The 27,940-nt window shown below is 39.4% G+C and overlaps 1 protein-coding gene and 2 long non-coding RNA genes across 3 annotated transcripts in view; 1 reads left to right on the top strand and 2 right to left on the bottom strand.

The window, feature by feature from the left end:
* LOC112847867 (uncharacterized) overlaps positions 1 to 703 on the bottom strand; it is a 45,737-nt gene extending 45,034 nt beyond the window's left edge. Inside the window, exon 1 of the long non-coding RNA XR_003221698.1 lies at positions 570 to 703. This is a non-coding gene — a long non-coding RNA (uncharacterized LOC112847867). The remainder of the gene's footprint in view (positions 1 to 569) is intronic.
* On the top strand, positions 305 to 27,501 carry olfm3a (olfactomedin 3a). The gene is made up of 6 exons (XM_005461399.4): positions 305 to 672; positions 20,241 to 20,384; positions 20,785 to 20,940; positions 21,719 to 21,938; positions 25,153 to 25,259; positions 25,533 to 27,501. The coding sequence occupies exons 1-6, from the start codon at positions 553 to 555 to the stop codon at positions 26,208 to 26,210; spliced, it is 1,425 nt and encodes a 474-aa protein (XP_005461456.1). The 5' UTR covers positions 305 to 552; the 3' UTR covers positions 26,211 to 27,501.
* LOC102079773 (uncharacterized) lies at positions 6,155 to 9,116 on the bottom strand. The gene is made up of 2 exons (XR_267412.3): positions 8,652 to 9,116; positions 6,155 to 6,590 (listed from the first exon to the last, which is right to left on the bottom strand). It is a non-coding gene; the product is annotated as an uncharacterized LOC102079773 (long non-coding RNA).
* Positions 27,502 to 27,940: the final 439 nt, after the last annotated feature.

Here is a 27,940-nt window from a genome sequence, read left to right as displayed (position 1 = left end):
TTTTATTTTTATTTAATTTCGCGTTTGTCCTTTCAACAAGTGCGCTGTGCACCACAACTGCATTTCCATATATATTTCCTGCTGAACAATTATTCCCCTATCATTACTAAACTGATAAACCAGTACCTCTTCAGCATTTGGATAATGATGTTATCCCTGAAAGTGCTGTCTCACACCTGAAACCCCCTGTCCCACAATGGCCTCATTAGCCATTTAAGACATTATCTGCGTGAAGGTTGTGTAAATGAAAAATGTGGTCGCTTTTCACGAGGCATTCAGCACAGGCAGATAGATAGAAGTGCAGTCACACGGTTGGAGCGCCTCCCCTGCAGCTTGCTGGAACTGAAATATTTGAATATTTCCCCCTGTCTCAAAACTTTTTTTTTCCTCGGCACTGCCCTCAGTCGGAGCGCTGGGGAGATGTGTGTGTGATGTCGGTGAACGCGTGGTTGCAGTGCCGCGGTCGGAGCGCTCTCTCTGCGGTTCCACAGCAATAAAAAAAAAAGAAAAGAAAGAAAAACACGGTGAGGTGAACAAGAGGACAAGAGCCCCATGTTAAAGGACTGTACCTTGGAGAAAAGTGGCTGCCCGGAGCCCGTCAGCATGCGGGTCCTGTTGAGCGTCCTGTACCCGGTCCTTTCCCTCACCATCTTCGGATTGTATCCCTCTATGGTGAGTTTGATTTTCTGACACTTGTTCCGTTACAGAGCGAGAATGTCGTTCTCCGCGCACTGCTGCTGCTGCTAAGGGGTGAGGATGCACAACCTGTAGTTTCTCCACAGTAACCCTCGCACTGATAGATGCCACAGTTTGTTCTACGGAGGTATGCCCAACTTCACTCTAAAGTCGCAGTGATTTAACGGGATTTAATGAGCTTCACGAATGTACAGGAAGTACAGCACGTCGGTTTAGGTTTGGTGCGCATAGCTGCCCTTATTTCCATGAAAACTTTGAATGATTATAATGCCTGCAGCCATTCTATAAAAATGTAAACTGAAGCCGTCCCACTTTTTTTCTAAATACAGTGCTAGTTAGTAGAAAATGCGTATGACTAATTACCAAATACATCGTGTATTCTTTTTATTTTAATTCACCTGGATCTGTCTTCCAGATAAGCCAGGAAACGGCCACGTAGTTAATTTGTTCAGTTTCTTTATGAAAATAAAAGGAAATCATTCTTTTATGAATAATACATTTTGGTTCGCCACTTGTGGATGTCATTTCGTTTGAAAGCTGAACAGGTTGTAATGCAGTTGTGAGAGAAGGTGCACAGCATTTCACCGTAAGCTATGGGCTGTTTCCTGTCTAATAGATGCTGAAGCTTCAGCCCTAAGCCACCATTCGTGCCCTATATGGCGAATACTTCAGCAGCAAAATCCTCCACAAAGGAGCGTCTCGCTCTTTTGTCAGTGACGCTGTTTCTTTCAGGATTTGTTGGTTTGTCTTTGCGTTTAACCTTCAGAAAATTGGAGGAAAGTAGAATTTCAAGTGCAGTTTTTTGCTCAGAAATTCAAGTCTGAAGCTCAGTTTATCGGGCTCAAGGTTTTCTGTGGAGCTGTCCACTCTGTGGTGCTGAAACTGTGGCTCTTCCCAACTGGAAAACCAGAAAATCGACTTCATCCAACATTTGTATGCAGTTTCCAAAAGCGCAATAAGAACACTCTATGCTTTATTCATAGGGGTGAGTTCCTTGATCCTTTACTAGTCTTGGAACAATTAGGTGATTAATCAATTAGTGCACAGACAGAAAATGAATAGGTGGCAGTTTTTTTAATGAGTTCATTCTTTAGGTTATCAAGATGAAAATGTCTCCTGCATTTAGGTCCTCAAAATACTGCCTCCTTTTTCTCCTTCATATGATTTCATGATTCCAGATGTTCTTCATCTGTAACTTTTATCTGTATACTTTATAAGTTAATCAGTTGATTAGCCCATCCCTGCTATATACTGCATATGTTTTCATTATTGCAACACTAGTGAACTCTGTAAATCTGCTCGTTGGTATTCTCTCTATATTTTAGACATTTTTTCTGCAAAGGTAGTTGTGGTTTCCTCTGACTATCATTCAGTTCGCTCTCTATCTTTTATCTCTTTGTGATTAAATCGATGAATACACCGTTGCCATTGAGGAATGTGAGATATAGTGCTTGATCAAGGGCTGCATGCAAATTGCTTGCATGGCCCCAAAGGCCTTTCAGCTTCAGTGTTTAAAAATTATCTGGAAAGGGAAACCTTTTATGGTATTACACTAAGCTGGAAATTATTAAGCTGTCACTCACAAGCTTTCAGACCTTATACATAATGCTTTCTTCAGTTTAGTAAGTGGTGGCAGCTGTTATTTCTTGACATTTAAGTTTATTTGTTCATTCTGCCTTCATTACCCCTCACATGTTCAGTTTGGCAACTTGAAAATAACCTTTTACAAACCAGACCTTGGACAAAGAGGCTAGAACTAAGGCTAATGGTACGAATTTTCCTTTGTTGTGGAGTGGCACAATCTGGTTTGGCAGATATTACCTCTGCAGTGTAGACAATGGATCCCTAAAGAGCTTTTGTGAGAAAATGAAATATTTGCATAGTGTAGCTTTCCCTTATGGTCTGTGCCAGCCGGGTAATTACACAGTGGCTGCTAACAGCACAGTGTTACTCTCATTATGATCAAAATGATGACTGGGATTTGTGTTTTATGATTACACGTGATAGTCTGGACCCAGAGGACGTATCGATTGAAGAAGAGCGAGAGACGTAATTGACTTGAAGAGTCTGATGTCAGTCCTGATGCCAAAAATTCAACTGCCCACTTCAAATTCAACACCCATATCTTTCCTCATAGTCCAAGCTAATAGCAGCAATTTTGTCTAAAAATAATCACACAGTGCTTTTATGTAAAGTGTTACGTGTTAACATGTTTTAGCGAGTGCTTAACAGGATAGGCTTTTTTTCACAGCGAGGCTTAAAGTAATCATTGACTGACATGTCTTTTGCGACAAAAGGAGCAATGCTGTTTCCTGTGGAAAGTTTTTTCTTGGTGAGACAAAAACAGCAAATCCCTGCCAGTTTCCTTAGAATAATTAATTCCTCTTTGTATATAAATGACAAATGATGTGCATGACTGCACAAAACATAACTGGTGTGAATAATCTGAATTTTTCTGGGGATTTTGTTACAACACCAGTGGGATGGAGCTTTGTGTAGGCACTTGCCCTCTCTGGTAGCCATTGTGAGTAGGTGGCATGCAAGAGTACACAACTCACAAGAACTCACACACACACACACACAGTCCACATAGTCCCTTTTATTAATATAAATGCCAGGTTTGTCAGTTTACAGAGGTGCTGTTTTCAGCCTCAGTTTTTGCTGAAATGTTTCAGGTCACATAATCAGGTTTTGATCACATATGAAAAATATGAAATGAAAAATGATCATGGGTGCATGGGAGAGCATACTCTGACTGATCCAACATCCCACTGATCATTAATCATCTTAAACACAGAAAGGCATTTATGTAGCTATTGTTTTGCGGGGCTGAAGGGGGCTATCTGTCAGGAACTGATGTTGTCTCTTGCCTGTTTGAAATCAGTTTTTCAGCTTGGATTAGCATTTATATGGATGATACACTCAGGGAAATTTGTTGAGCACAGATGCCATATTAGAAGATGAGATGTGCCATAGGCCCACACCTATCCACACAGTCGTTAAACAATGGAGGTTTTACATTTCACATAACTATTTCCACCAAAAGCTAAATTAAAAATGACATCTTCTAACTACGTGTCAACATAAACCAAGCAAACTGTTAGCCACAAGTCGGCACACAGTCATTAGTCTGATGCTGCTTGTTTCATGATGGAAGCAGGAAGGAGGTTGTCAGGGCTCATGGACTGGAAATAAAGAAAGCAAGTCCACCAATGATGGATGGGGACAGTTTGTGCAAACAGCAGGATAAATATGAGGCATTTTTTGGACTAAGAGATGTTAGCCCTTTTGAGCCTCTCAGAGGTTGTAATGACTTTTCTGTCAGCTTTTTAAAAAATATATAGTTTTTTACCCGTCTGTTGAGAAGTATGTGGCAGGCTGACGGAAGAATTCAGTTGACCTTGTGTTTGTAGCGGTTGAATTCATCCTTTTGTTTAGCAGCACGGTGTCTAAGTACAGACAGCAATAGACACCCACAAACAAGCTCTGAAGAAGTTTTTACTTTTGCATCGTTGCTTCTCCCTTTTCTGGCGACTAGCCATCACATTCACTCAAAAAAAGATACTTACAAAGAGATTGCAGTTATGTGGGCAATTATCCATCCATCCTCATCCGCTTTATGAATTGCTTAAAGTTTCCATCTTTTTTTTATATAGGTGATGACTATAACTCTTTGAAGTGACATTTCCTTGTTTTATTTTACTTTTAGTATTTTCCCCTCCTCTGAGTGACTGCAGCTTAGTTAATAATAAGTCTAAGCATAATTACAGGAGTTGAAACATGATGTTGAAACTACCAGGGGCATAGTTACAGCCCTCTCCCTGTTCCCCTTTTGATTACTATAATTACAGCCCAAGCGGTCTGTATATCAGCTGCATATTACTGGATAAGAGCTGAAAGGCTGAACATGAGAGGAGTGGAAGACATTTTTGGCCTGGAAAAATGTATATTATACTTTCACAGGTATTGAGAGCCAGATAAAGACAATAATTCCTGATTTCTTTCTAATAGCAGATTTAGACGCTGACAAACTGGAGCAGAGTTAAGTTTTTAGACTGATATCAATAATTTAAATAGTCATTAGAGTCAAAGTAAACATGCATCAGAATGCATGAATTTCTTTTTTTAACAACGATTATTGTGCACACCAGCTGATCGTTTGCTAAACCTTTTCTCTGACTTACTAAGCCTACCATTCTTGCAATATAGGGTAAAAATTTCCAGGCAGATATTATATGCAGTGTTTACCAGATGTCTTTTTAAAATGGGCCAATAATAGGACTGTTCTTGGTAGAGGTAGACATGTCTCCAAAAAGAACATGGCAGCATGGCTTAGGTTTGAAAAGTTGCCTCTGAGCAAACCACAAGATATTTCAAAAGACATTTGGAACAACATCCTTGGGCAGACAAGAGCAAAGTGGAGATGTTTTAATGTGCACCACCTCATACCAGCTGTCAAGCACCATGGTGCAGGGGTAAGGATTTGATGAGAATCTGGGCATATTGCAGTCAGTGACTAAGCCATGAACTCCTCTGTATAGCAGAATACCAATGCTAGAGTCAAATGTGAGGCCATCTGTTTGACAGTTAAGGCGTGATCTAGAGTGGGTGTTGGAGGAAGACAATGATTCCAAGCACAGCAGCAAATCTCCAACAGCATGGCTGAAAAAGAGAAGAATCAAAGTGCTGCAATGACCCAGTCAAAGTCCAGACCTCAACAAAACTGAAATGCTATGGTGGGACCTTGAGAGAGCTATGTATAAACAAAAGCCCTTAAACCTCAATGAACTCAAGCATTCATTCATCCATCCATTCGCTTCCACTTATCCTTTTCAGGGTCGCGGGGGGAGCTGGAGCCTATCCCAGCTGTCATAGGGCGAGAGGCAGGGTACACCCTGGACAGGTCGCCAGTCTGTCGCAGGGCTAACACACAAAGACAGACAACCATTCGCACTCACATTCACTTCCGCATTCACACCTATGGGCAATTTAGATTGATCAATTAACCTAACCCCACTAATTGCATGTCTTTGGACTGTGGGAGGAAGCCAGACTCAAGCACTCAAGCAATGCTGTAAAAATAACAGTCACAACAATCATTTTTGGTTTTTGCTGTCACATTTAACAGGGTTCTACTAGCTTTTGAGTCAGGGCTTTACTTGGCTTAATATTTGTTTTCATACTACTGTTGCCTGCTAGAACACAGCTGAAACTTTCATGGACCTCAAATGTGCATCATTATAAAGCCACTCATGTGCTTTACTGTCAGTGTTTATTTAATACACTTGTTCACAAGCGTTTTGCCCAGTACATAGGCACTGGAGCAGGAGGAATAAATGTGCCGTGAAATTGTTCTTTATATTTTTGGAACTTGAACTTGAACAGGTGCTAATGTTGGAATCCAACTGGGGACCTTTTGCTTTTTAGGTAAATATGTAAACCACTGCCTTACAGCCCACAAATTTAGATCTTTTATTCAAAGTGCAAAAGAGCCGCAAGGTCAGTAACATTACAACAATGAATCTGTACATTCTTTAGTACTGAACAGAAAAGATAACAATCCTTTAAAAGGTATTTCCCCATTCTATATGAGTTTGCTCTTGGTGCAGATGCTGTAACATCTAGAATCCAGAATGATGACTCAGGAGTTGACTCCGTGTGCACGAATGGGTCACACAGCAGGTTTCTGTAGTTGCTGTGGTTGTTTGAGTGCAGTTCCAGCTCCAGCATCAAAGATGGAGAAGTGAGGGTCACCGTTGAAGCCTGTAGATGCCACCTGGTCTTCTGTGTATCAGAGGATTCCTTTCATGGGTTCCTCAGCAGCAGCCTCGGCAGCTTTCTTAATGTTGCTGTACTTAGCGGGCTTTTCCAGATAGTGTGGTTGATGACAGACCCTTTGGAAAAGGATACATGGGAAGTCAGTTAACATTCAGCTTGTAGATAACCTTGCCAACAGCTTTGGTGGCTTCAGCGGAGGTGGGAATGATTTTATGGGAGGCGGTCTCTCTGTATTTTACCAGATGAAGTTAAAAATCCAAGCCTGATTCAACATGTTTGTTTCAGTCTGCAACCTATGTTGTGTATGTAACCGATAACAGATGTTGTAGAGCGCATTACAGCAGACAGGCACACAATCAGTGTTACATGCTTGCTCTTATAATATAATTCCAGAAACTCTTCAATATCAATGACTGATCTTAGTACAGTCCAGTGGACTCATTTTTAACATGTGACAAAATACAGTTTAACAGGTTAAGCTATAATAGGACAAAGATTGTTTAGGGTTCAGGTTAAGCAAAGAGTCATTAGAATTAATTGTGTATAATATAGATCAGTACAAGTCCAAAGTCTGAAGTTTAACCATCAGGTATAGGTTTTTTTTCTTCACAATCATAGAACAGGCATTTCTTTCTTCTTCCACTCTTCAGCACACACGCCCAGCTTTCAGAAGAGAGAATCTTACCAATTCCTTCATTGGCAGCAGCCTCAGACAACCTTAAAGAGTTTAAAAAGTATTTACCAAGCTACACTTGCAGTACTGTCCATATCTATATATTCTGCTTTATTGGAACCAACTAGTATAAGCATATTCCCAAAAAGTTGTTAAGAGACATTTTAAGGAACTCATTAACTGAAGTAGAAATGTTGGAGTTCAGTTTAAGAAAAGTAGTTAGAGCAAATAAATTGCAACACAACTTCAAAGAACTGCCTGAAATGCACTGAACATACTAATATGATGGTTTTCGTGAGTAGAAGGCAGTTTTTAGACTTTGTGCTCTCTTGCTTTTACATCAGGATTTGGACCAGAGGCGGACATTTCTCTTCCCAAGGGGTCACATGAGAAACTGGGAGTGTTATGATGAGCTGCATCAATAAACTGAACTCAGTTCTGCTCAATATTAATTATATCTTTTTATAAACAGTTACTGGTAAGAGTAGATTTTACAATAAGCAAATAAAAATATGAAATAAGCAAAATGTTCAAAATTTAGAAGACTTTTAGCTTTATCCACTGTTAATTCTATTATTGTTGTAGTTTAATTACTTCATCTGCTGTTTTTCAGTTCCTTTTCCTTTGTTATTGAGTAAAATTCAATCTTTTTTGGGATTGAAAAGGTTCATTGTCTGAACAATATCTGCCTTCCATTCTGCATCTGAGAGCTCTGTAAATCCATAAATTTTTTCTCAAAAAACTGAGGTCCTACTCTCCTTTTAGTACTTTGCCCATCCTGAGCTAACTGACAGCCTTGTGGTGGCCTGTGTCACAATGTTCAATCTCATAGTGCAACAAAGCATTTGTGATTCTCTTGCCCTGATTAAGTTAATTTGTTAACATCAGCAACATACATGACATGTCTTGGTGTATAATATAGAATTAAACAATACAAATTTAAATTCATTTCAGTCCTTTTATCTTCTATTGTAAACCTAGTTTGTCCCATTTCAGCCCAAGCCTGTCCATCCATGCAGTTGAACAAATTACTCCCTGTCCTATTCTCTTTCATTGATCACACTGCTGCTAGCGCTTCCTAATCTCAAATGTTTTATTATCCTATGTACGAAGATGAGTAACTGGGTTGTGTAATGGACACTACATCACAGCTTTCATCCAGAGACAAGAAGAAAAAGACAACGTTTTCAGCTAAAGCTCCTCGGACCACCTTGTTACGCTTTGCCTGGAGAGGCAAACACTTTAGAAATTCTTCTTTTCTTTTTTTGCTATTAGCACATCAGAGTCCACCAAATACTCTTTGATAAATTGACTGCTACATTCCTGAAGTGCAAAGCTTGGTAAAAAAAAAAAAAAATAGTGCTTGCTGCTTTTACAGTTGTGCTAGCAAAGATTCAGATTTTTGCTCTACATTATTGGTCAACTTATTCTGCTTCTCTGTCTTTAGTCGTGTAATGGAGATTCAGATTGTAAAGTCCTTAAAAACACAGTCACACAGCGTTACCTCTTGCTTCTTTGAGTGAGTACTTAGACCAGTGTTTCTCAAATGATCAGGTGTGCCATTGAAGATTGTCTGGTTCCACCCGGTTAGTACTCTAAGCGACCAGCGTGGGTAGCGGGAGAACAATTGCATTCTCTACCACCAGAGGGCAGTACAACTACCTGCTCTAATTAAATGGGTTGCCAACTGCCAGTAAAACAGAAGAAAAAGAAGAATCGTCATCCTGTGAGTGAGAAAATACATAATAGCAATAGATGAATATTTGAGAGGAAAAATTAGTCAGCATGACCTGAGTCCTGAAGAAAATTCTGACCCAGATGAAGGCCCTAGCATGAGTAGTGGTCAGAAGAAAGCAAAAAAAGTACACTGGGGACAAACCGAGCCAATTCCGCTATGCCTGGTGGCCGTGGAAAAATTTATCAATATGCTTTTTGTGACATTTTTGTTTGGTGGTGTGTTTTACAAAAAAAGCAGAAAAAATAGTAAATGATGTTAATGTTTTAATAAAAATGAAAAATTACAGTTATTTGTTTGCATTCCTGATCAGAATCATTTGGTTTAGTGGTTCAATATTAAACTTGATTAATTTCTGACTTTTTACAGGAATCCAGTGTGGCTGCTCAAATGTTGGTATGAAAACATAGTTTAGTGAATTTTTAAGTTTTAAACATATTTCTAAAAGATTTGAAATCTTATAAATTTCTAAAGCACTGTATGGCGAGCTCTCACCTTCCAAATAAAAGCAACATAACTGTATTGTGATTGGGATTTCCCACAAAACTGCAATGGGACAAACTGCTTGTTGTATACTTATTTACATTTTAATCCTAATTTTCCTGACTACACGCTGACTGGTTATGGAGAATCAGAAGACCAGATGTGGCCCAGGGGCTGCACAGCACCCAGGTCTAAATTTGTACTAGAAGAATCTGTGTTGTAGCTTCAGCATCCTACCCATCCTACTGACACCACCGTAGAGGATAATTAGGAGGCGAGAATTCAAAGGGTACTAAAGAGCAAGAATTCGTCAAATGTGACCATCTACAGATTCTGTGACATTAATATGGCAGCAATGTCCTTTTTCAAAGATTCAACCTTCTTATGTAATACTAATGAGCATGCTCTCATTTTTACCCTTAGAAGCTGCCAAGAGATGTAATTGCTAATGACACAGATTTGATTTGGACATCAATTAAAGGGAGATTGTTTTGTGGCAGACTGCTTTACAAGATTTACTACACATTAACTTTAAAATAATCCAGTCTCAGGACCTCGGGTAAAAGTAATGCTTCAGATGTGAGTGGCGTTTCAAAAAGGCTCCATAGATTTAGCTCTTATGAATCAGTTGAATCTGGATGCTCCTGACAAAAACCAAAAGAACAAAGATTCTAGTTTTGGCTCCCAGCATCCACATGCTTTTCTCAGCGTACCACAAAATCATTTTACATGGGAGATCTCCTTAGTATTCTGCTTGTGTATGCATCTGCCATTCACAGTGGCCTGGAGCTGTCCACTGGCCTTACTTCACTGATAATGTTTGATGACTGTTTCATTATCATCCTCCGTGGTGCCTATGACTGACATGTTGTCTTGTTCAGTCAGAAGACTCATTGAAGCACCCCCCCGGAGAAGAAACACAGAGGTGTGAACAAGATAATGCCGTGGTTCATTCAGAGACTGTCTAGGGCAGAATGTGCAGAGCGCCTGCAAAATTATCTATTCAATCTTCTCTTCGCTGGGGTCAGAAAAGGCAAGGAGGTAGCACGCCTCTAGGAAATTAATCTCCCTGCATGCCTTTCACTATAGTCACAACTGAGAGAAAAGATGGCTTTTGCTTTTGCTGCGTCTTCTTTTCCTCCCTTTTTTACTCCACAGTATGCAGCATCTCTTTGTCACTATCTTTCTGAAACCTTTTTTTGGTGTCAGGATTATTGCTGCTGTTTCTCCTGTGTTTAGGGGCGTCACCGTTTCTCAGTGCTGTCTTGGATGTCTGCATCAGACTGCTTACAGAGCCGGCTGCACATGCAAGTTCATCTTCCCCTGCCATTAGAGTTAAAATGTTAAGTCATTTAAGCCGTATGATCATCAGTTACAGCACCGACATGCGCATTCCACTCCACTTGCCTCCAATACCCTGGTGGCTTTTTGTTTGGACAGGTTGATAGATGACTGGAGAGATAGCATCTGTTTAGGTCTCTGTCTTGTGGCAGGCAGAACGGCAGCATTATTGTGATATGAGATTTAGCTTTGCCGGCATCACTGCCAGCTAGATTTGTTTCTATACATATTAACGGGTCTTTTAATGTCACACAATGCCAGCTTTAATCTGAGTCTAGAGACAGGAAATGCAAAGAATATGGGAAACTTTTCAAACATGCATGTTCGGCGTGACTTCACTGAATTCAAATGTTCGACAACGTAATGGACAAAGACGAGCTGTAGTGACAACTAGTAAAGTTAAGGTGAGTGACAGTGAAGCCATTTCCAGTCTGTCACCTTCTTCTGTCAAGACTTCATATGGAGGTGCCACTTGAGACATTACCATCTGAGAATGGATCTCATATAGTCATAACTCCATATTTTACACTACTGTGACAAACAAGTGATGACAGCTTATCAGAATTACAGGGAGTGCAGAATTATTAGGCAAATGAGTATTTTGTCCACATCATCCTCTTCATGCATGTTGTCTTACTCCAAGCTGTATAGGCTCGAAAGCCAACTACCAATTAAGCATATTAGGTGATGTGCATCTCTGTAATGAGAAGGGGTGTGGTCTAATGACATCAACACCCTATATCAGGTGTGCATAATTATTAGGCAACTTCCTTTCCTTTGGCAAAATGGGTCAAAAGAAGGACTTAACAGGCTCAGAAAAGTCAAAAATAGTGAGATATCTTGCAGAGGGATGCAGCAGTCTTAAAGTTGCAAAGCTTCTGAAGCGTGATCATCGAACAATCAAGCGTTTCATTCAAAATAGTCAACAGGGTCGCAAGAAGCGTGTGGACAAACCAAGGCGCAAAATAACTGCCCATGAACTGAGAAAAGTCAAGCGTGCAGCTGCCAAGATGCCACTTGCCACCAGTTTGGCCATATTTCAGAGCTGCAACATCACTGGAGTGCCCAAAAGCACAAGGTGTGCAATACTCAGAGACATGGCCGAGGTAAGAAAGGCTGAAAGACGACCACCACTGAACAAGACACACAAGCTGAAACGTCAAGACTGGGCCAAGAAATATCTCAAGACTGATTTTTTCTAAGGTTTTATGGACTGATGAAATGAGAGTGAGTCTTGATGGGCCAGATGAATGGACCCATGGCTGGATTGGTAAAGGGCAGAGAGCTCCAGTCCGACTCAGACGCCAGCAAGGTGGAGGTGGAGTACTGGTTTGGGCTGGTATCATCAAAGATGAGCTTGTGGGGCCTTTTCGGGTTGAGGATGGAGTCAAGCTCAACTCCCAGTCCTACTGCCAGTTTCTGGAAGACACCTTCTTCAAGCAGTGGTACAGGAAGAAGTCTGCATCCTTCAAGAAAAACATGATTTTCATGCAGGACAATGCTCCATCACACGCGTCCAAGTACTCCACAGCGTGGCTGGCAAGAAAGGGTATAAAAGAAGAAAAACTAATGACATGGCCTCCTTGTTCACCTGATCTGAACCCCATTGAGAACCTGTGGTCCATCATCAAATGTGAGATTTACAAGGAGGGAAAACAGTACACCTCTCTGAACAGTGTCTGGGAGGCTGTGGTTGCTGCTGCACGCAATGTTGATGGTGAACAGATCAAAACACTGACAGAATCCATGGATGGCAGGCTTTTGAGTGTCCTTGCAAAGAAAGGTGGCTATATTGGTCGCTGATTTGTTTTTGTTTTGTTTTTGAATGTCAGAAATGTATATTTGTGAATGTGGAGATGTTATATTGGTTTCACTGGTAAAAATAAATAATTGAAATGGGTATATATTTGTTTTTTGTTAAGTTTCCTAATAATTATGCACAGTAATAGTCACCTGCACACACAGATATCCCCCTAAAATAGCTCAAACTAAAAACAAACTAAAAACTACTTCCAAAAACATTCAGCTTTGATATTAATGAGTTTTTTGGGTTCATTGAGAACATGATTGTTGTTCAATAATAAAATTATTCCTCAAAAATACAACTTACCTAATAATCCTGCACTCCCTGTAGAGTATTTGTGGCTTCTCCGCAGCTCTGACTGATACTGTTGAGGGAGTCAGTTACCTTGCTATTAATCTAAGCTGTATTTATAACACATTGATTTCTGCTGCTGTCACTGACAAGCTTTTAATTTTTTCAGCCCCAGCATCTCACCTGGTTTATTCCTCTGAGGGGTTCCTCACAGACTCATACCGCTACAGCGTAGCAAATGGAATAAGCCATCATGAAAATGGCTAAAGAAATTATATCAAGAGACCAAAGCGATACACAGCAGGGGGAAGGGGGGTTCGTTTAGTGCAGACAGTCAGCTATGGCATATAGACTTGCTGAGAATCTTGGCAGTGGCTAATACAGATCTACTCAGCACTGAACAAAATCATTCCTCTGCTAGAGCCCAGCTAGTTTTGCACACAAGGGTGCACTTAAAAAAGAGCTACAGTATCCTCTATCAAGTTATACCTGCTGTGGCTTTATAGAAATGCTTGCAAAATAAAAAAAAGTCCAGAATTCAATGTGCACATTTTTCCGGATAAACTGATCACAACTCACAGAAAAGGAGAAAATATTTTCAAATGCAAAAGAAAAGACAGTACAGCAGAGACCAGATCAGGACTGAACAGAAGTGCAATCATAAATGGAAGTGATTGAAATCTAATGACTCTAGCTAACTCTCCCAAATCTTTCAAATTAAAAAGATAATGAGGAAACAATTAAAGGTAAATGAGGCCAAGGTGGAGGTTCAGTTAGGTGTGAAGCTGGCAGAATGTATGGCATCTTTTCATGGTATAGTTATAAAGTACTCATGATTATACTATTCATGGTTATACCAACTAAACTCAAGATGAACTGTGTTAAGATGGAATCAGTTTTGCTCAGTATTATTTTATCTCTTTTTAAGTTTACTGGTCCAACCACAACAGTCCCACTTTTCCATATGGCACTTGCTCATCCATGACTTGATATATTTACAGCACAAAGGGAGCAAGACAGACACATTCACAGGCAATGCAGAAAAGACTACAAGTCCAAGACAGGACTATCTACACTGAAGGCTAAATTGAGAATAGACAGAGGTGGGGAGTGCAATCAATAAAGTCAAACATGGAGGTGTGTGGATCTGTCAGTTACCTATATACAGGGGTTAAGGTTAGGGGGTTAGGTTAGGGATAAGTGTGGACCGGCTCTCTATTTAAAGGGAATTTCTGATTCCAAGGGGTGTTCTTCCTTGGCAGGCCATGCAGAAACTGGTTTAAGCCGGTGCTAAGGTGAGTCTAGCTCTGACAGTCTACCTCTGGATGCTGACCCCGCTAATCTTTTGGTGAAGATTAGCCTTGCCGGTCAAGTCCAAAGCATCAGTTCCTCTCCATGGCTGCTGCTCAGGAGGTAGAGCAGCTCATTCACTATTTGACAGGTTGATGGTTCAATCCCTGGCTGCTCCAGTCTGCATCCTAGATCCTTGCACAATACTGAACTCCTACTGCTCTCCGTTATGTGTATCAGGGTATGAATGTTAGGAAGCAAGTACTTGGGCATTGAAAAACTGCTTACATAAATGGGGGACAATGAAGTATGTTGTGTAAAGTTCTTTTTGTAAGATAGAAAAGCACGATACTATATGAGGACCAGTGTATTTGGCTAGCTTTTTACTTTAGTGGCCAGGAAAAGAATAAGCCCCAGGGATCTGTTTCTTTTTAAAGGGCTGGGGAAGTCTATAAGGACCATTGAAGATATGTAATAATTATTTGCAATCATTTAACCTTAAAGTGTATCCAAAAGCAAAATGCAAGAGAATACTAAATATTAAATTATAATATTAAAGGAAAACGGGGAGAATTAAACTAGTACTTAAGTCACAAATGCCAAAAATGAATGGGGAACATGTTATAAAGACAAAACAGAAGAGAAGCATGTAAAACCAGTCTAACGTAACCTTCAAAATCAAGCAGGAAATAAACAAAAGATAATTGACACCAGAGGCTAACCTAAGAGTGATAACAGACAGTGTCGCACAGAAGACACAAACAGATGAACGAGACCGAGGAAATGCAGATAGGGAGATGCTCACAAGGCTCGAATGACAACAAGAAGCCAAACAAACATCAGAACTCAATAATTTCACAAGAACTAAGACTCAAAATCACTAAAATCAAAACTCATCATTAGAATGACAAACTAAAGCAAGAATCAAAATTCAAAAACTATTCGAAACACTAAATCCACAACTGAGAACCAAACAGAAACCCAAAACTCGCATACAGTGTATTAACCAAGAATCCAAATTAAAAATAAAACAGCAAAGCCCTTGGACCGTGAAAGGACAATACAATTACGCATTTCAACATACACACTTGATTCTGGTGGTGCAAGGCAACAAACAGGCAATTACTTTTTTTCTCCTTCCCATGCGGTGTAGAAGAAAATCTATGCACTAATGTGAGATGTGACTGGAGGTTTGTGTTGAATCATCTCCTTGTTTACTCACTCACTGTTCTGTATATAATGGACACACATTGGTTCACTAAGCAGTGACGAGTAAACTGAGATTTATTAACCATGATTAGTTTATATCATCACTGTTTGCAATTTGGTGGTCGCGTTGAGCTTTTGGAAAGCACAGTGTATTGTACTGAGGTATTTTAGGGAGATGACACTGACCTGCTTTTTCTGTGTACACATTAACCAATTACTATAAATGTAAAGAATATTAGAAGCTCGTTGACCAGCATATGTTCAGCCTTTATTGAAAGCCTTGTTTTTCCCAAACTCACAAATGTCAGTCCCGCAGTATGAAAAAGGCAGGGGATCATTAAAGTAATAACTAAGATTCATTATCTACATTACATTTTAAGAAATCCCACCATTCTTCCATGAGATTGTGAGATGTTTTGTGCTGAAATGATCAAACCATTGCAACTGCACAGCCCTTTGCATGAGCAGCAAGCTTTCTTTCAGCAGAAGATGCAGCTGTGCAGGACCGCTGGGCAAAAATAAATATTATTAGCAATATAAGTGATAAACAAGCAGTTACAGTGAACCAGTCAATAAACCATGAAAACAACAGACAAAACAATCAACATGAAGCTGGCGAAATGACATCAGTATTGCATGTCATATTACGTGAGGGGTGCCTCCATTCTTTTCCTGTCATCGGCTTATTGCTTGTTGGCCTGATGACAGATCCAGTACTGTAAATGTCACTCTGGAATTCACTAAGGCATAAAAGGTTTAGGGGCAAATTCACTGTTCATTCAGGCAGCCTGACACAAGTCCAACAATAAAAGGACCAGAAGTGAGACTGATTTTGTGGGCAGCAATAAAAGTAACAAAGGGCTGATCATTCATTACTTGGCTGTTGTGTAATCTTTGAGTCAGTAAATCAAGACCAGCAAACATTGTTAACATCTATGTTGAGTGAACACATTTGTAATAAAAGTTAAAATATTACGAGTTTTGATGATTACTGATCTGACTTGGAGACAGGTACATAGTTGTTAAATGGCTCCAGTAAAGGTTTGTTCTTTCATTTCACTGTGTTATGTTGTCAGGTGTTTATATTATGTCATGACGTGTTTTTCTGCATTAAAATAACCTTCTACATGTTGTGTTTTTAGTGCAGAAACTTCTCCCAGGAAGCAGGAAGCTGTAGTAAACAGTCTAAATCTGTCAGTAGACGCAATTGATTCATATAATACAATGTTAAAAGGGGCTTTCTTTCAAATGACATGAATCGAGATTTGTTATATATTAAGTAAGTACTTTCTTTGGATTTGTGAGGTCACTCAGAGAGTAGGAGGCTATAGAAACAGTTTCATATTGAAACATATTATTTAAAAGCTCAGATATTATTGAAAATCCCCGATCCTAGTCAGATAGAAAAACAAATGTTGTAACAGGTTTGTTAAAAATGGAGTGATGTCACGAAATCGTCTGTGCCTATGTTAGCATGTGTCACAGGTTTTTACTCCGTTTTGTTATAAATCATGGGGAAATAACAAACTCTGGGCTTGCTTGCTGGTTTCGACTGTAAACATATTGAAAGCTGGCACAAAATAGTGTCTGTTGGCAACTTCACTCCAGAAATATTGATGACTGCTGTAAATCATCCTTTCAAAAATCCATGAGTCAAACCTTGGCAAAGGCACATAGGGAGATCAAGTATGAGAACAACTGCAGGAAACAGTTGTTCTCATACTGTGTCTTTGGCAACAGGCTATGGGTTTGTGTGCGTGTTAAATACTGTATGTGACCACTCATGCAATTCTGCGCTCATGTCTATGATTCCTGTGAAGGGAGCGATACCTCGCTGGATGAGCGGGCAGAGCTTTCGGCTGCTGGATGCTGTTTTGTAAGGATGATAAATGAGTGAGCTTTGGTGTGCAGCTCTGTGAAACCCCATGTAGCCTTGGAGCAAAATCTTCTTGTATTTAGTGTTTTGGAGGCAGAATATATCGGAAAATTAGTGTTCGCCTCATCGGCTACACGGCAGCATAAGTAAAACACAATGTCACTGTGCTGAACAAGCTAAAAACATCGTCCCTTATTAATGATACGGCAGTAGCTCGCCAGGTTTAGATATGTACATCGTGTTGGACGTTACTGTAAAAAATTAGTTACACTTCTTTATATCTGTGCTGTCATGCATTAGTAGGCAGCTTTTAATCAATCAATATTTAGCAATCAATAGTTAAGCATCAGTGAGATGGATTGCACTGCCCTAGTTTTTTAATGTTTTTGCTTTTGCAACTTTTTGTCAATTTTCTTTCATTTTCCCTCAGTACATTTTGAATGCCTACCTGTTTATTCCTCATCTCAGCATTTTGTGCTTACTGTACAAAGGACTTCTTTGTCAGCAATGTTCTGTTTTCTTTCCCTTTTTCAGCTGTTGTTTACCTACATAACCACCTCTTCAACTCTTCTGTCTATTCATGTCCCTCCTCTTCCCATTTTTTTTCTTCAGATGTCAGATTACAGTGAATGAGAAGGTTTACAAGCACATAAATATTTATATCATTACAAATGCATCTTCTGGCTCATCTGTCTGTTTGTTTGACTGGAGAGTCAGCTAAATCTCCACATCTAGAGAGTGCATGGCCCTGAGTCCTATGAATAATTGAAAAAAGGTACTTGAAGCTACGCAAGTTACACACAGTTCAAGGCTTTCAGAGTTTTACAGATGACATTTAGATCTGTTTCTTTATTAAGAGTATTTGATTCTGATCAGATATTAAGCATTATACTGAGATATTCCCATAGTTTAAACATGGTAACATAACAGTGCAGTAAAAAAGTTACTTAAAAGTTTGAGAGTAGTATCAAAAAATGTATCCACGCAGAGATTAAACAAGAACAGACTGAAGTGATTGCTGACAAATTGATGTGTTAGAAGCTATTCTGACAGATGTGGTGAAAAATATTGCACTGGACACAGGTTAATTGACATCCCTGAATTGCCTTATCCAATCATGGCAAGCATGACAGCAGGCTAGTAAGGGTTTAAGTTTCTCCACACATTGATGTTGATGTGTGCACAGGCGCAGGAGCAATACTCCATATACTGTACTGTGCATATAGGAACCTTGCAGAATGGAGGCCTTTCTTGACCTTTCCAAAAAAGAGTAACTATGTGTGCTCTAAATGTAAGTTACAAATGTTTAACTGTTTTATTTACTAGCTTACTGCTACCAATAGTGACCAAACCCAGTATCAAGATAAATTCCAAAGCTAAACAGCATTTCGTTTTGATTTGCAGTTGTTATTAAATTCAGATGGGATTACAATACTACACACCAGCGTAGCCAACACAAGCTTTTGGTGTGAGACACCTGCTCAGACTGGCCAGACAAACTGCACATCCCATAAAAAGAAAAGCCACAAATCTGATTACTGATATTGGTCCATAAAATCACAGAAAGTGCAAAAGACTGTTTTTGCAGCTTTAGTTGATGAAGCAATGGACACATGCATCTTAAACTACCTCTTGCAAAATTATAAGGTAACATTTAATATTTTTAGGCTTTCTCTCATTCCCTTTCTTTCTACAACTACCTGCACTTGATTACAAACTTAAATTTCTATAAATGTTCATAAAAATCAAGCTGAGCGTCAGCCAAGTCATGTAGATCAGCTGAGCGCAATCCATAGCTAATCTCAACGCCAACCCACATTAGCTGATTTCTCAATATAATGAGCTTTTCTCCTCTCAAAAACACCATGATACCTCTCTGTCTGGGCCAATCTGTAATGATTTATGACCAAGAAGCGCTGGATTTTTTAATGTTCTCACTCTAAACAACCCTTAACCACCTAGTGTATCATATTTGATACATACAGTTTTATTTGTGAGTTTTTGAGACTTGTAAATTAGTGTGATTTTTTCCCCCCTTAAAAACAGAAATAAATTGTGCAACACATTTTTAAGCATTTTTTATAAAAGCTTAGCAAATACAATACAAATTAAGTCATATATGGAAATAAAATTGAATTAATTTTTTAAATAAATTCATCAGATGGTTCAATAAATGCTCCTTTTACAAAAAAATATAATTTTTCTGGCAATGATTTCATATTTCAGGCTTTACGGGGTTAAATTGTTGCATTATTTAATACATTTTTACTTGTTTTTACACTTTTTTACTAACACCTGATGTTAGTACCTGTCAGGCAGGCGGTGTGGACACCTACGTTTGTGAATGTAAGAACTCAAAAACGAGGCGATGCAGGAGTTTGAAATTAAGACCAGAGGTGCATCTAATAAAACTCTCAAGCTAGTTCTAAAATCAGTGACCTTGACCTCAAGGTCAGAGGTTTTGAAAAATGTTTTCAAAATTTAAAATGATAAAATTTTAAGAATTTCCCTCCAAATGTAGACTTATCCTCGAGTAAGAAGGGGCTAGATTTCATTGGTATCTGTTGGATGTCAACATTGCTATGACCTCACATTCTTCACATTCATGAAAATCACTGGACCTGTTACAATAAAGACATTATAAAAACATTCACTTGTATTCAGGGATAAACTTATAAAATTTTACTGGTCAAGGTTCGTTTTCACTTTGACCTCAGAAAACACAGTTTTGGCCATAACTGAAAAAAATCAGTCGTGACATTTTTGAGATCTTTAGCTGTAGTGTGGGTTCTTAACCAGCTAGCGTGTGCTTCACTGGCTAGTAAATGGACAAGCAGCCAATAAAATAGACCATAAATGAGATTCTTTCTGTTACCATGGCTGTCATATACTGCATTGGACATAGGTAGTTACAACAAGTGAAGGATGTCAGAGCTTAGTAAAGAATTAGTTGTGAAAATGTCTACTTTTGCTTGTGAGTTTATACATATTCCATATCTATACTAGAGGATATCTAATGTATTATCCATCCTTAGACTCTACATATATTTGTTGGTTCTCACAGACTATCGGCCCAAAGGAGGGCTGGCAGGTGTACAGCTCAGCCCAGGATGCTGATGGGCGCTGCATCTGCACAGTGGTGGCACCAGAACAAAGCCTGTGCTCTAGAGACGCCAAGAGCAGACAGCTCCGCCAGCTACTAGAGAAGGTAAACACACTATTTTACCACCCTGGGCAGCACGCACCTGCACACACACGTTGTTTTATAAAGGATAGGAATAAAGACGCAAGTCTCTACAAGCTTTATTTTCCTTTCATCTCCCGATACAAGGTATTTATTGTGAAATTTAACTAAAGTGGGGTGCTGCTAGGCCTTTCCAGGTTTTTTTTTTTCTCTTTTCAACAATAGCCCATTACAAATTTTAGGCACACACAGGCTCACCAGGGAAACCCATCAAAGTGCCTTTCAATTAGCTGCGCTGGCAGGAAAGAGGGCAAGAACAGAAGACATCATACTTACTTTACAACCATATCATGGACTGTGCTAGCGTCTCAGTTTGTGCATTGGAACCCCTGTTCCAGTTTTAACGTGGCTTCTTTTATTCTAGGTACAGAACATGTCTCAGTCCATTGAGGTGCTGAACCTGCGCACTCAGAGGGATTTCCAATATGTCATGAAGATGGAAAACCAGATGAAGGGTCTGAGAACCAAGTTCAGACAGATTGAGGATGACAGGAAATCCATCATGGCCAGAAATTTCCAGGTGTTTTATTTTTGGATCTTTCTGTTTTGTTTTCATTTATGTGCATTAGTAGTTTTTATGCCATTTTGTACCATGAATCCGTTCAAGTGTAAACTGGCTCAGTCTTTTTTCTTGCGCAAGTCTTTACATAAATTCAATCTAACACTTTTTTTAACTTAATATATTTCAAAGAAGAGAAAATCAAGAAATACTGAGTCTTGAAATGGTTTACTAGTTGAGTTATTTGACACTGTGAATAGAAAGCCACTGTTGTCCGAGGCTTAATTTAGTGCAGTTGTCTAATAACTATCATAATAATAAAAATGTATAGCATATTTACCACAAACCCTTCAGAAATCATTCAGAAAGGGTTAAAATCTTAGATTTTTTTTCACCGCTGTCACTGCCCTGTGTGGATTGTACTGGACAGCTGGTAGGGGAGTAGGATTATTTCTGGTGTGGCAAATTCTCTGACACCAAATGAGTTGAAACATTCACAACAAGCAGCTGCAAAATCAGAAATCAAGCTGTTGGTTGACCACCAACAAATTCCAATGTCATTTTATCATTGCAAATAGGAAATCAGTCCATTTTCTTGTGTTTAATACTACGAGATACCAGTGCTAGCATGACTTTATTCTTTCATGTAAGGCTGACTGTTCAACTATAGTACAACAAAATTCTACCATGGACATTTCCTGACAAACAGTAATTTTGTTTCTTTCTAACTTTTGCACTTATCCGCGATCTCCCACCTCTTCCCCCTTGTTTCTCGTCTCTCCTGCTATCATTTCTGTAGGAGCTTAAGGACAAGATGGACGAGCTGAAGCCGTTGATCCCTGTGCTGGAGCAGTATAAGATGGATGCTGCACTCATCTCTCAGTTCAAGGATGAGATCAGAAACCTGTCTGCGGTGTTGACAGGCATACAGGAGGAACTTGGGGCGTATGACTACGATGAGCTTTATCAGCGAGTCCTGCGACTAGACAGTCGGCTCCGCAGCTGTATGGGCAAGCTGAGTGAGTAGTGTGCACTGCATTTAGTTGATAGTACAAAAAGTTTGAATTCTTTGTGTTATCACAATAAACTAAATTAAGAAGCCACATGTGTACTGAGAAAACTGTGCTCATCTAAAATTAATACTACTGTGCGTGGCAAAACATGGCATTAGTATGTTGTAACAAGTTCCCATAGGAGTATTGATGTTATAGGTTTTACCATCATGGTGTACTTGTGAGTAATCCTGCTAAAGAAATTAACCACCTGGGGAAATATAGAGTACTGTGCTTAAGTCTAGAGCCATTGCTCATTTCTGTGTGTGTTGCTAGGAAAATAGGAAAAATGTGCAGCAATTTATTCAAACATGTGGAATACAAAAGTAACTAGTTCTATTTGGTATGGCCACCTTCATTTTTCATCACAGCCTGAACTGTCTTAGACAAGTTTTACTGTAACTTCTTTAAGTAGTCGTCACGAAGGCCAGCAGTGATGACTAATGACTAATACTGTTACTGTCACGGCTGCGGCGGCAGACGTGTGGAGTTTATGAGAAGGACCCAAGATGCAGGCACAGGCTGTGATGCGAGCGAGCTTTATTCCAAAAGGTGAAAATGCAAAAAGAAGCAGAGAATGTCCAGGACGGAACTAAGAGCACAGCCCGCTCTCACTCCCGACGCGTAATATACCAACGATTTGTCACGTCCAGAGGCTTTCCATCAGAGTGTGAAATGTGACCTTCCGTGTTCCTATGCTACGATTGTGGATGAAATGGAAAAGTCCCGCGGTAACACACGTTCCAGCCATGTAACCCTAACCATAACCTTATCCCTAATCTTAACCACCACCTTAATCATGTAAGATAGTATTTTCCAAAGCGGTTTAAGTAACATAAACATACATGTGCAGATTCATTCCTCTCATGTTTCCTCATTTTTCCGAACTCGTATTATAGGGACGTGTTGGGTGACCGAAAGCGTAATATACCGACGATTTGTCACCTAGCGTAAAGTGTTACGCTTTGGGAGTGAGAACGTGTTGCAGAGCAACCTAAACTGGGATAACTAACAAAACAAATCAGAAAACATGAAACGCAGGGGCAACACAACACATGATAAGCAGACGAACCAACGACAAGCGCTGGAGAACACACACTAATATACACAAAGGGAACGAGGAAACTGTACACAGGAGGGAGACACAGCTGAACCTAATAAGCATGACGAGACAGGGAGGACGCAAACTGAATACACTGACATCAGACACGGACCTTCAAAGTAAAACACTGACAGAAATCAGAGACAAGATACTGACAGAGAACAGAGTGAACACACGGGCAGGGATGACTAGACTAGACTAAAGAGAAGAAGCACAGAACCAAAACCAAAGAACTAGGAAAATCTTAACAGAATACATAACCAGAACAAACAAGAACATAAGATAATATTAATTAATACAAAACACTGAGTCAACAAAGTCAGGACCATCACAGTTGCATTGTATGTTTTCTTATCCAGGCATGCTTTCACAGCATTGGCAGCATTTTTAGAATCACTGTCATGCTGAAAAATGAAGCCTTTATTTAGATGTTTTCCAGATGGATCAAAATCCAGTATCTCTTGCCTGCATCGATAATTGCATCAGTTCGAAACAAACTAAACACAAGGAGCCAGAAACCAAAATACAGGGAACAAGAGTCCAAAACAGAGCAAAACAACAGCACTGAGGCCCAGGAACAGTTCAAAATGAAACAAACAAAAAAGTCCATGAAAGGCACAGAGGCCCAGATAACAGTCTCGAAAAGGTTCAGGGGGCCGGCCCGGAGGTCGACGGCCCAGGAACCCTAACAGCACCTTCTGATCTCCTCCATATATATTGACAACAATTTGAACCAGAAATGTGGATTCATCACTCCATCAGACCTGTTGCGTTTTTGTGTAACTTGGCATACTTCAGACCTTTCCCTGCGTTTTCCTTCATTAAGAAAGGCAGTCACTCTTCCACTGAGACCATTTGTGATGAGGCTTCACCAAATAGTAGATGGATCAGCTGAACTGCCAGACGCAACTTGAGGGTCCTGTGTCAGGTTGTACCTGGATTTTAGGCCAAGAAGCTAGCTAGAAGCTAGCTAGCAAGCTAGCTTCTTGGCAAAAAACCCAAGAAACCCAAGAAAAAACCCAAGAAAACAGCCAATGTCCAAAGAAAACCTCCAGAAGGCTTTAAGAGAATCTGGATTAAATTGTTCAAGATCACTTAAAAATGACACAAACATCTGGCTCTTTGGAAGCAAAATATATAAAAAATGAGCAGTGGCTTTACACTTGCACACAGTTTCACATAGTACTTTAAAATAAGGTACATTGCCTAACTCAGCAGAATTCCTTGTGACTTCAGACCAAAGCTAGAATTATCCAAAATACTTTTGGACGTCTAACTTCAGATACTTTTACTATTCTTTGCTTATTTCTTGTAACATCTCAGAGTGACAAATGTTGCTCTGAGATGTAACAACTGTGAGAAATAAAAAAGCTTGTGATTGTCAGTGTGTTTCATCTAGAGCTCATGCTGGTGAAAGAATGTTTTTAAGGACTGCTGTAATGTTTGGCCTTTAACATTAAATGTTCTAAAATCTTTAACTGAGGGAAGTGAGAGTAATGTGCCATGCCTAATTTCTTCCTAATGGGCCAAAAAGGAAGCGGTTTGTGCCTTTAATATCTACAAGCACAGTTTCTCCCGGGAAGTTAAGCTATTAATTAGTACAGTAGGCAACATTCAAATTACATGGTGACTTTCAGGGGGTCTGTCTTCTTATGCTTTGAGTGGGGGGCAAAGTAAACAAGCAGAAGATGGATTTCTTAATATGATGGCAATTTTAATGACACTTGTTCTGTACTTGAAGGTCAACCATCCATTACTAATTGTGCTTAAATCAAGCCTGTTATAGCTTACCAAAATAACAGGTGGACGAGGTCTGCCTATAGAAAGAGACGTGTACATTTTTAATCTTCAGATACTCTAAAGAACTGTGGAGTAGACATAAGTTGAGTTTCCTTTAGCTACAAACAGCAGTTGTGTAATTCTGTTTTAAGTTAAATTAAGCATCTTGCTTCCACTGCTACCTTAGTATGCACAGAGGGCACACTCTGTGGTGGAACAGGCATGAAATTGGCTTCAGAAATCTAGTTAGAGACAAAAAGCACCACAGCACATCTTATCGCTGCATTTCTTTATTAACAGCGTGTGGGAAATTAATGAAAATCACTGGACCTGTTACAATAAAGACATCTGGAACCCGGTTTGGGGCATGGATGACTGATCCTCTCGCATCAACCAGAAACAACAGGGTGAGTTATGAGAGCGTGAGGGTGCGATGCATTTAGTATCAGCGATGTGCTCTGTTGTTAATGTGGGCAGAATATCACAGCAATTTAAGAAAAGACTTGCTTTCATTTTCAGGGTTTTAATTTATTTATTTCTTTTTGGGGGGATGATTTTGAAAAGATGTACGATGTGTTTTTTTATAATATAAAGAATAGTTCAGATTTGATTTTGTATTGCTGATGGCTGTTTAGCAGAGCTGATTCTAACCATCTGTCCTCTTCATCATCTCATGTTAGGTTTGGTATATGGACAGTTACACCAATAGCAAGATTGTACGTGAATACAAGACGATGGAAGACTTTGTAGCAGGGGTGGTTTCTCGAACCTACAGCCTCCCCTTTAAATGGGAGGGAACAAATCACATCGTCTACAACGGATCACTTTATTACAACAAGTACCAGAGCAACATCATTGTCAAGTATAACTTCGAGACGGGCAGCGTGCTGGCCCAGCGAGCTTTGGAATTTGCCGGCTTCCACAACATGTACCCATATACGTGGGGGGGATACTCTGACATCGACGTCATGGCTGATGAACTGGGAATGTGGGTTGTGTACGCAACCAATCAAAATGCTGGAAATGTTGTCATCTCTCAGATCGACCCTGACACCTTGCAGGTCCTAAAGACTTGGACCACCGAATATTCCAAAAGGAACGCAGGTGAATCTTTCATGATCTGCGGGACACTGTATATTACTAATTCTCACCTGTCGGGAGCAAAGGTTTACTACGCTTACTCTACCAAGACTTCAACCTATGAATACATAGACATTCCTTTCCACAACCAGTACTTTCACATCTCCATGCTCGACTACAATGCCAGAGAGAGGGCGCTGTACGCTTGGAATAATGGGCATCAGGTAATATTTAATGTGACCCTTTTTCATGTCATAAAAACTGATGATGATTCTTAAGTGTGATACTTTTCAACTACAACTAAAGCACCATCGTTTGTGATACAAGGACCTCCTTATTGACCGTGTTTTCTTCTATTTGAAATGGACTGTGGTTTCTTTACTTGACATTACTTGAACTTTTCTAATTTTTGCCTCTGGATTCTTGGCTGAATTGAGCATGGATACCAATAACTTTAATGCTTTACTGAAAAACATGCTATACAGTTTATATACATTTCCGTTGCTGCTGATCAGACTAGTATGCCTTATTTGCTAAGTGTCAGGTCTGCCAGCAGAAGACGCTTTTGCATGAATGTTAACATTTTGTCCGCAGTGATTTGCTATGACATGACTGTGTTTTGTTGCAAAATTGTTACTTGCTTTCCAGTGTTTGCTTTCTTTGTCTTATTAAAAGTCTATTTAAAAGTATTTAAACCTTGAAAGTAACATATTGATGATTATAAAATGTAGTTGCCATTCTTTTAAAGATGGCCCTGTAAAATATTGTTGTTATGTATGTTTCTGTGGAAGAACATTTGTATTTTTTATAAAAACCAAACCCATGAGACGATATCTGCGCATTTTCATTAAAACTAACTATTGTACATTTCATTCAAATTATTTTGTCTGCTAAAATGAATACCTCCCCCGGCCTGATGAAGAAGCAGTCAGCTCCCTGGGCTAGTCTAGTCATTGGGCTTATTCCAGTAAGGAAACGATGCATCCCACAGTGAAAGCCATCTGCCTTGTTTGGTTTGTGTCCATCATAAGCATGCAGAATTCATATTAGCATATGAGCACTCATCTGAAAGAGTTTGAGGTACGCTGCAGACGACTCTCCCTTTGGAAACCTAACCTGTATCATCTTAAACATGATCATGTGATTAAATGACTTCTCCTAAAGGTTGATGGAAAAATAGACGGTCACCTGAAGAAGTACAGTACTGCACACATCTCTTAAGCCATCATTTCTTTATACTGTATTTTGCTAGGAAAATGGGAAATATGGCAACATATTGAGACTTGTGTAAACAAACATGGAAATACAGTATATAAGGCAAATAGAGTTTGTACAATTCTAAAATGCTTGAAAGTCAATATTTGGTATCATCTTTTTTCTTTATATTCTAAAATCTCTTGGTCAGCTTTCTTGTTATTTCTTTAAGTAATCTTCAGAAACAGTTCTCCAAGCTTCTTGAAGGACATTCAAAGCTTTTCTTTGGATGTTGGTTGCCTTCTGTTCCCTTCTATGTCAAGATGATCCCACAGTACTTCAATAAAGTTGAGATCCAGGCTATGGGGAGGCCAATCCATGACTCTATTGTGTGTTTTTCCAACCAGTTATGTTTTATTATCAGCAGTGTGTTTGGGATCATTGTCATGACCAGAGGTGGGATGTACTTCGTTACTGTACTTACGTAGAATTTTCAAGTATCTGTACTTGAGTAGTTTTTTTTTCTGATTTTTATTTATACTCCCTTCATTTTTGAACATATATCTGTACTTTCTACTCTTTATATTTTCAAAATGGGCTAGTTACTCTTGGTTTAACAAATTTGTGAGTTATTATTTCGCATCACTGAGAGCCTTCAAACATGAAACCGATTTGAGCCTAAACAGAAACACAGAAACACCAGGATATGTTGCATAAAGACAAATGACGTGTGCCATAGTCAAGGGTTCAAGTCGGTCGGCGTGCAAATGCAACGTTTCTATGAGCTCAACAAACATCAGCAAACACACAAACT

The sequence above is a fragment of the Oreochromis niloticus genome, linkage group LG9, assembly GCF_001858045.2.
Source record: "Oreochromis niloticus isolate F11D_XX linkage group LG9, O_niloticus_UMD_NMBU, whole genome shotgun sequence".
NCBI classification, from domain to species: domain Eukaryota; kingdom Metazoa; phylum Chordata; class Actinopteri; order Cichliformes; family Cichlidae; genus Oreochromis; species Oreochromis niloticus.
This window is presented reverse-complemented; position numbering and strand designations above follow the sequence as displayed.

Coding starts and splice junctions, on each gene's coding strand:
- olfm3a (XM_005461399.4), top strand. CDS start 553: ATGTTAAAGGACTGTACCTTGGAGAAAAGTGGCTGCCCGGAGCCCGTC. Junction 20,385..20,784: donor TCCGCCAGCTACTAGAGAAG/GTAAACACACTA, acceptor CTTTTATTCTAG/GTACAGAACATGTCTCAGTC. Junction 25,260..25,532: donor CATCAACCAGAAACAACAGG/GTGAGTTATGAG, acceptor ATCTCATGTTAG/GTTTGGTATATGGACAGTTA.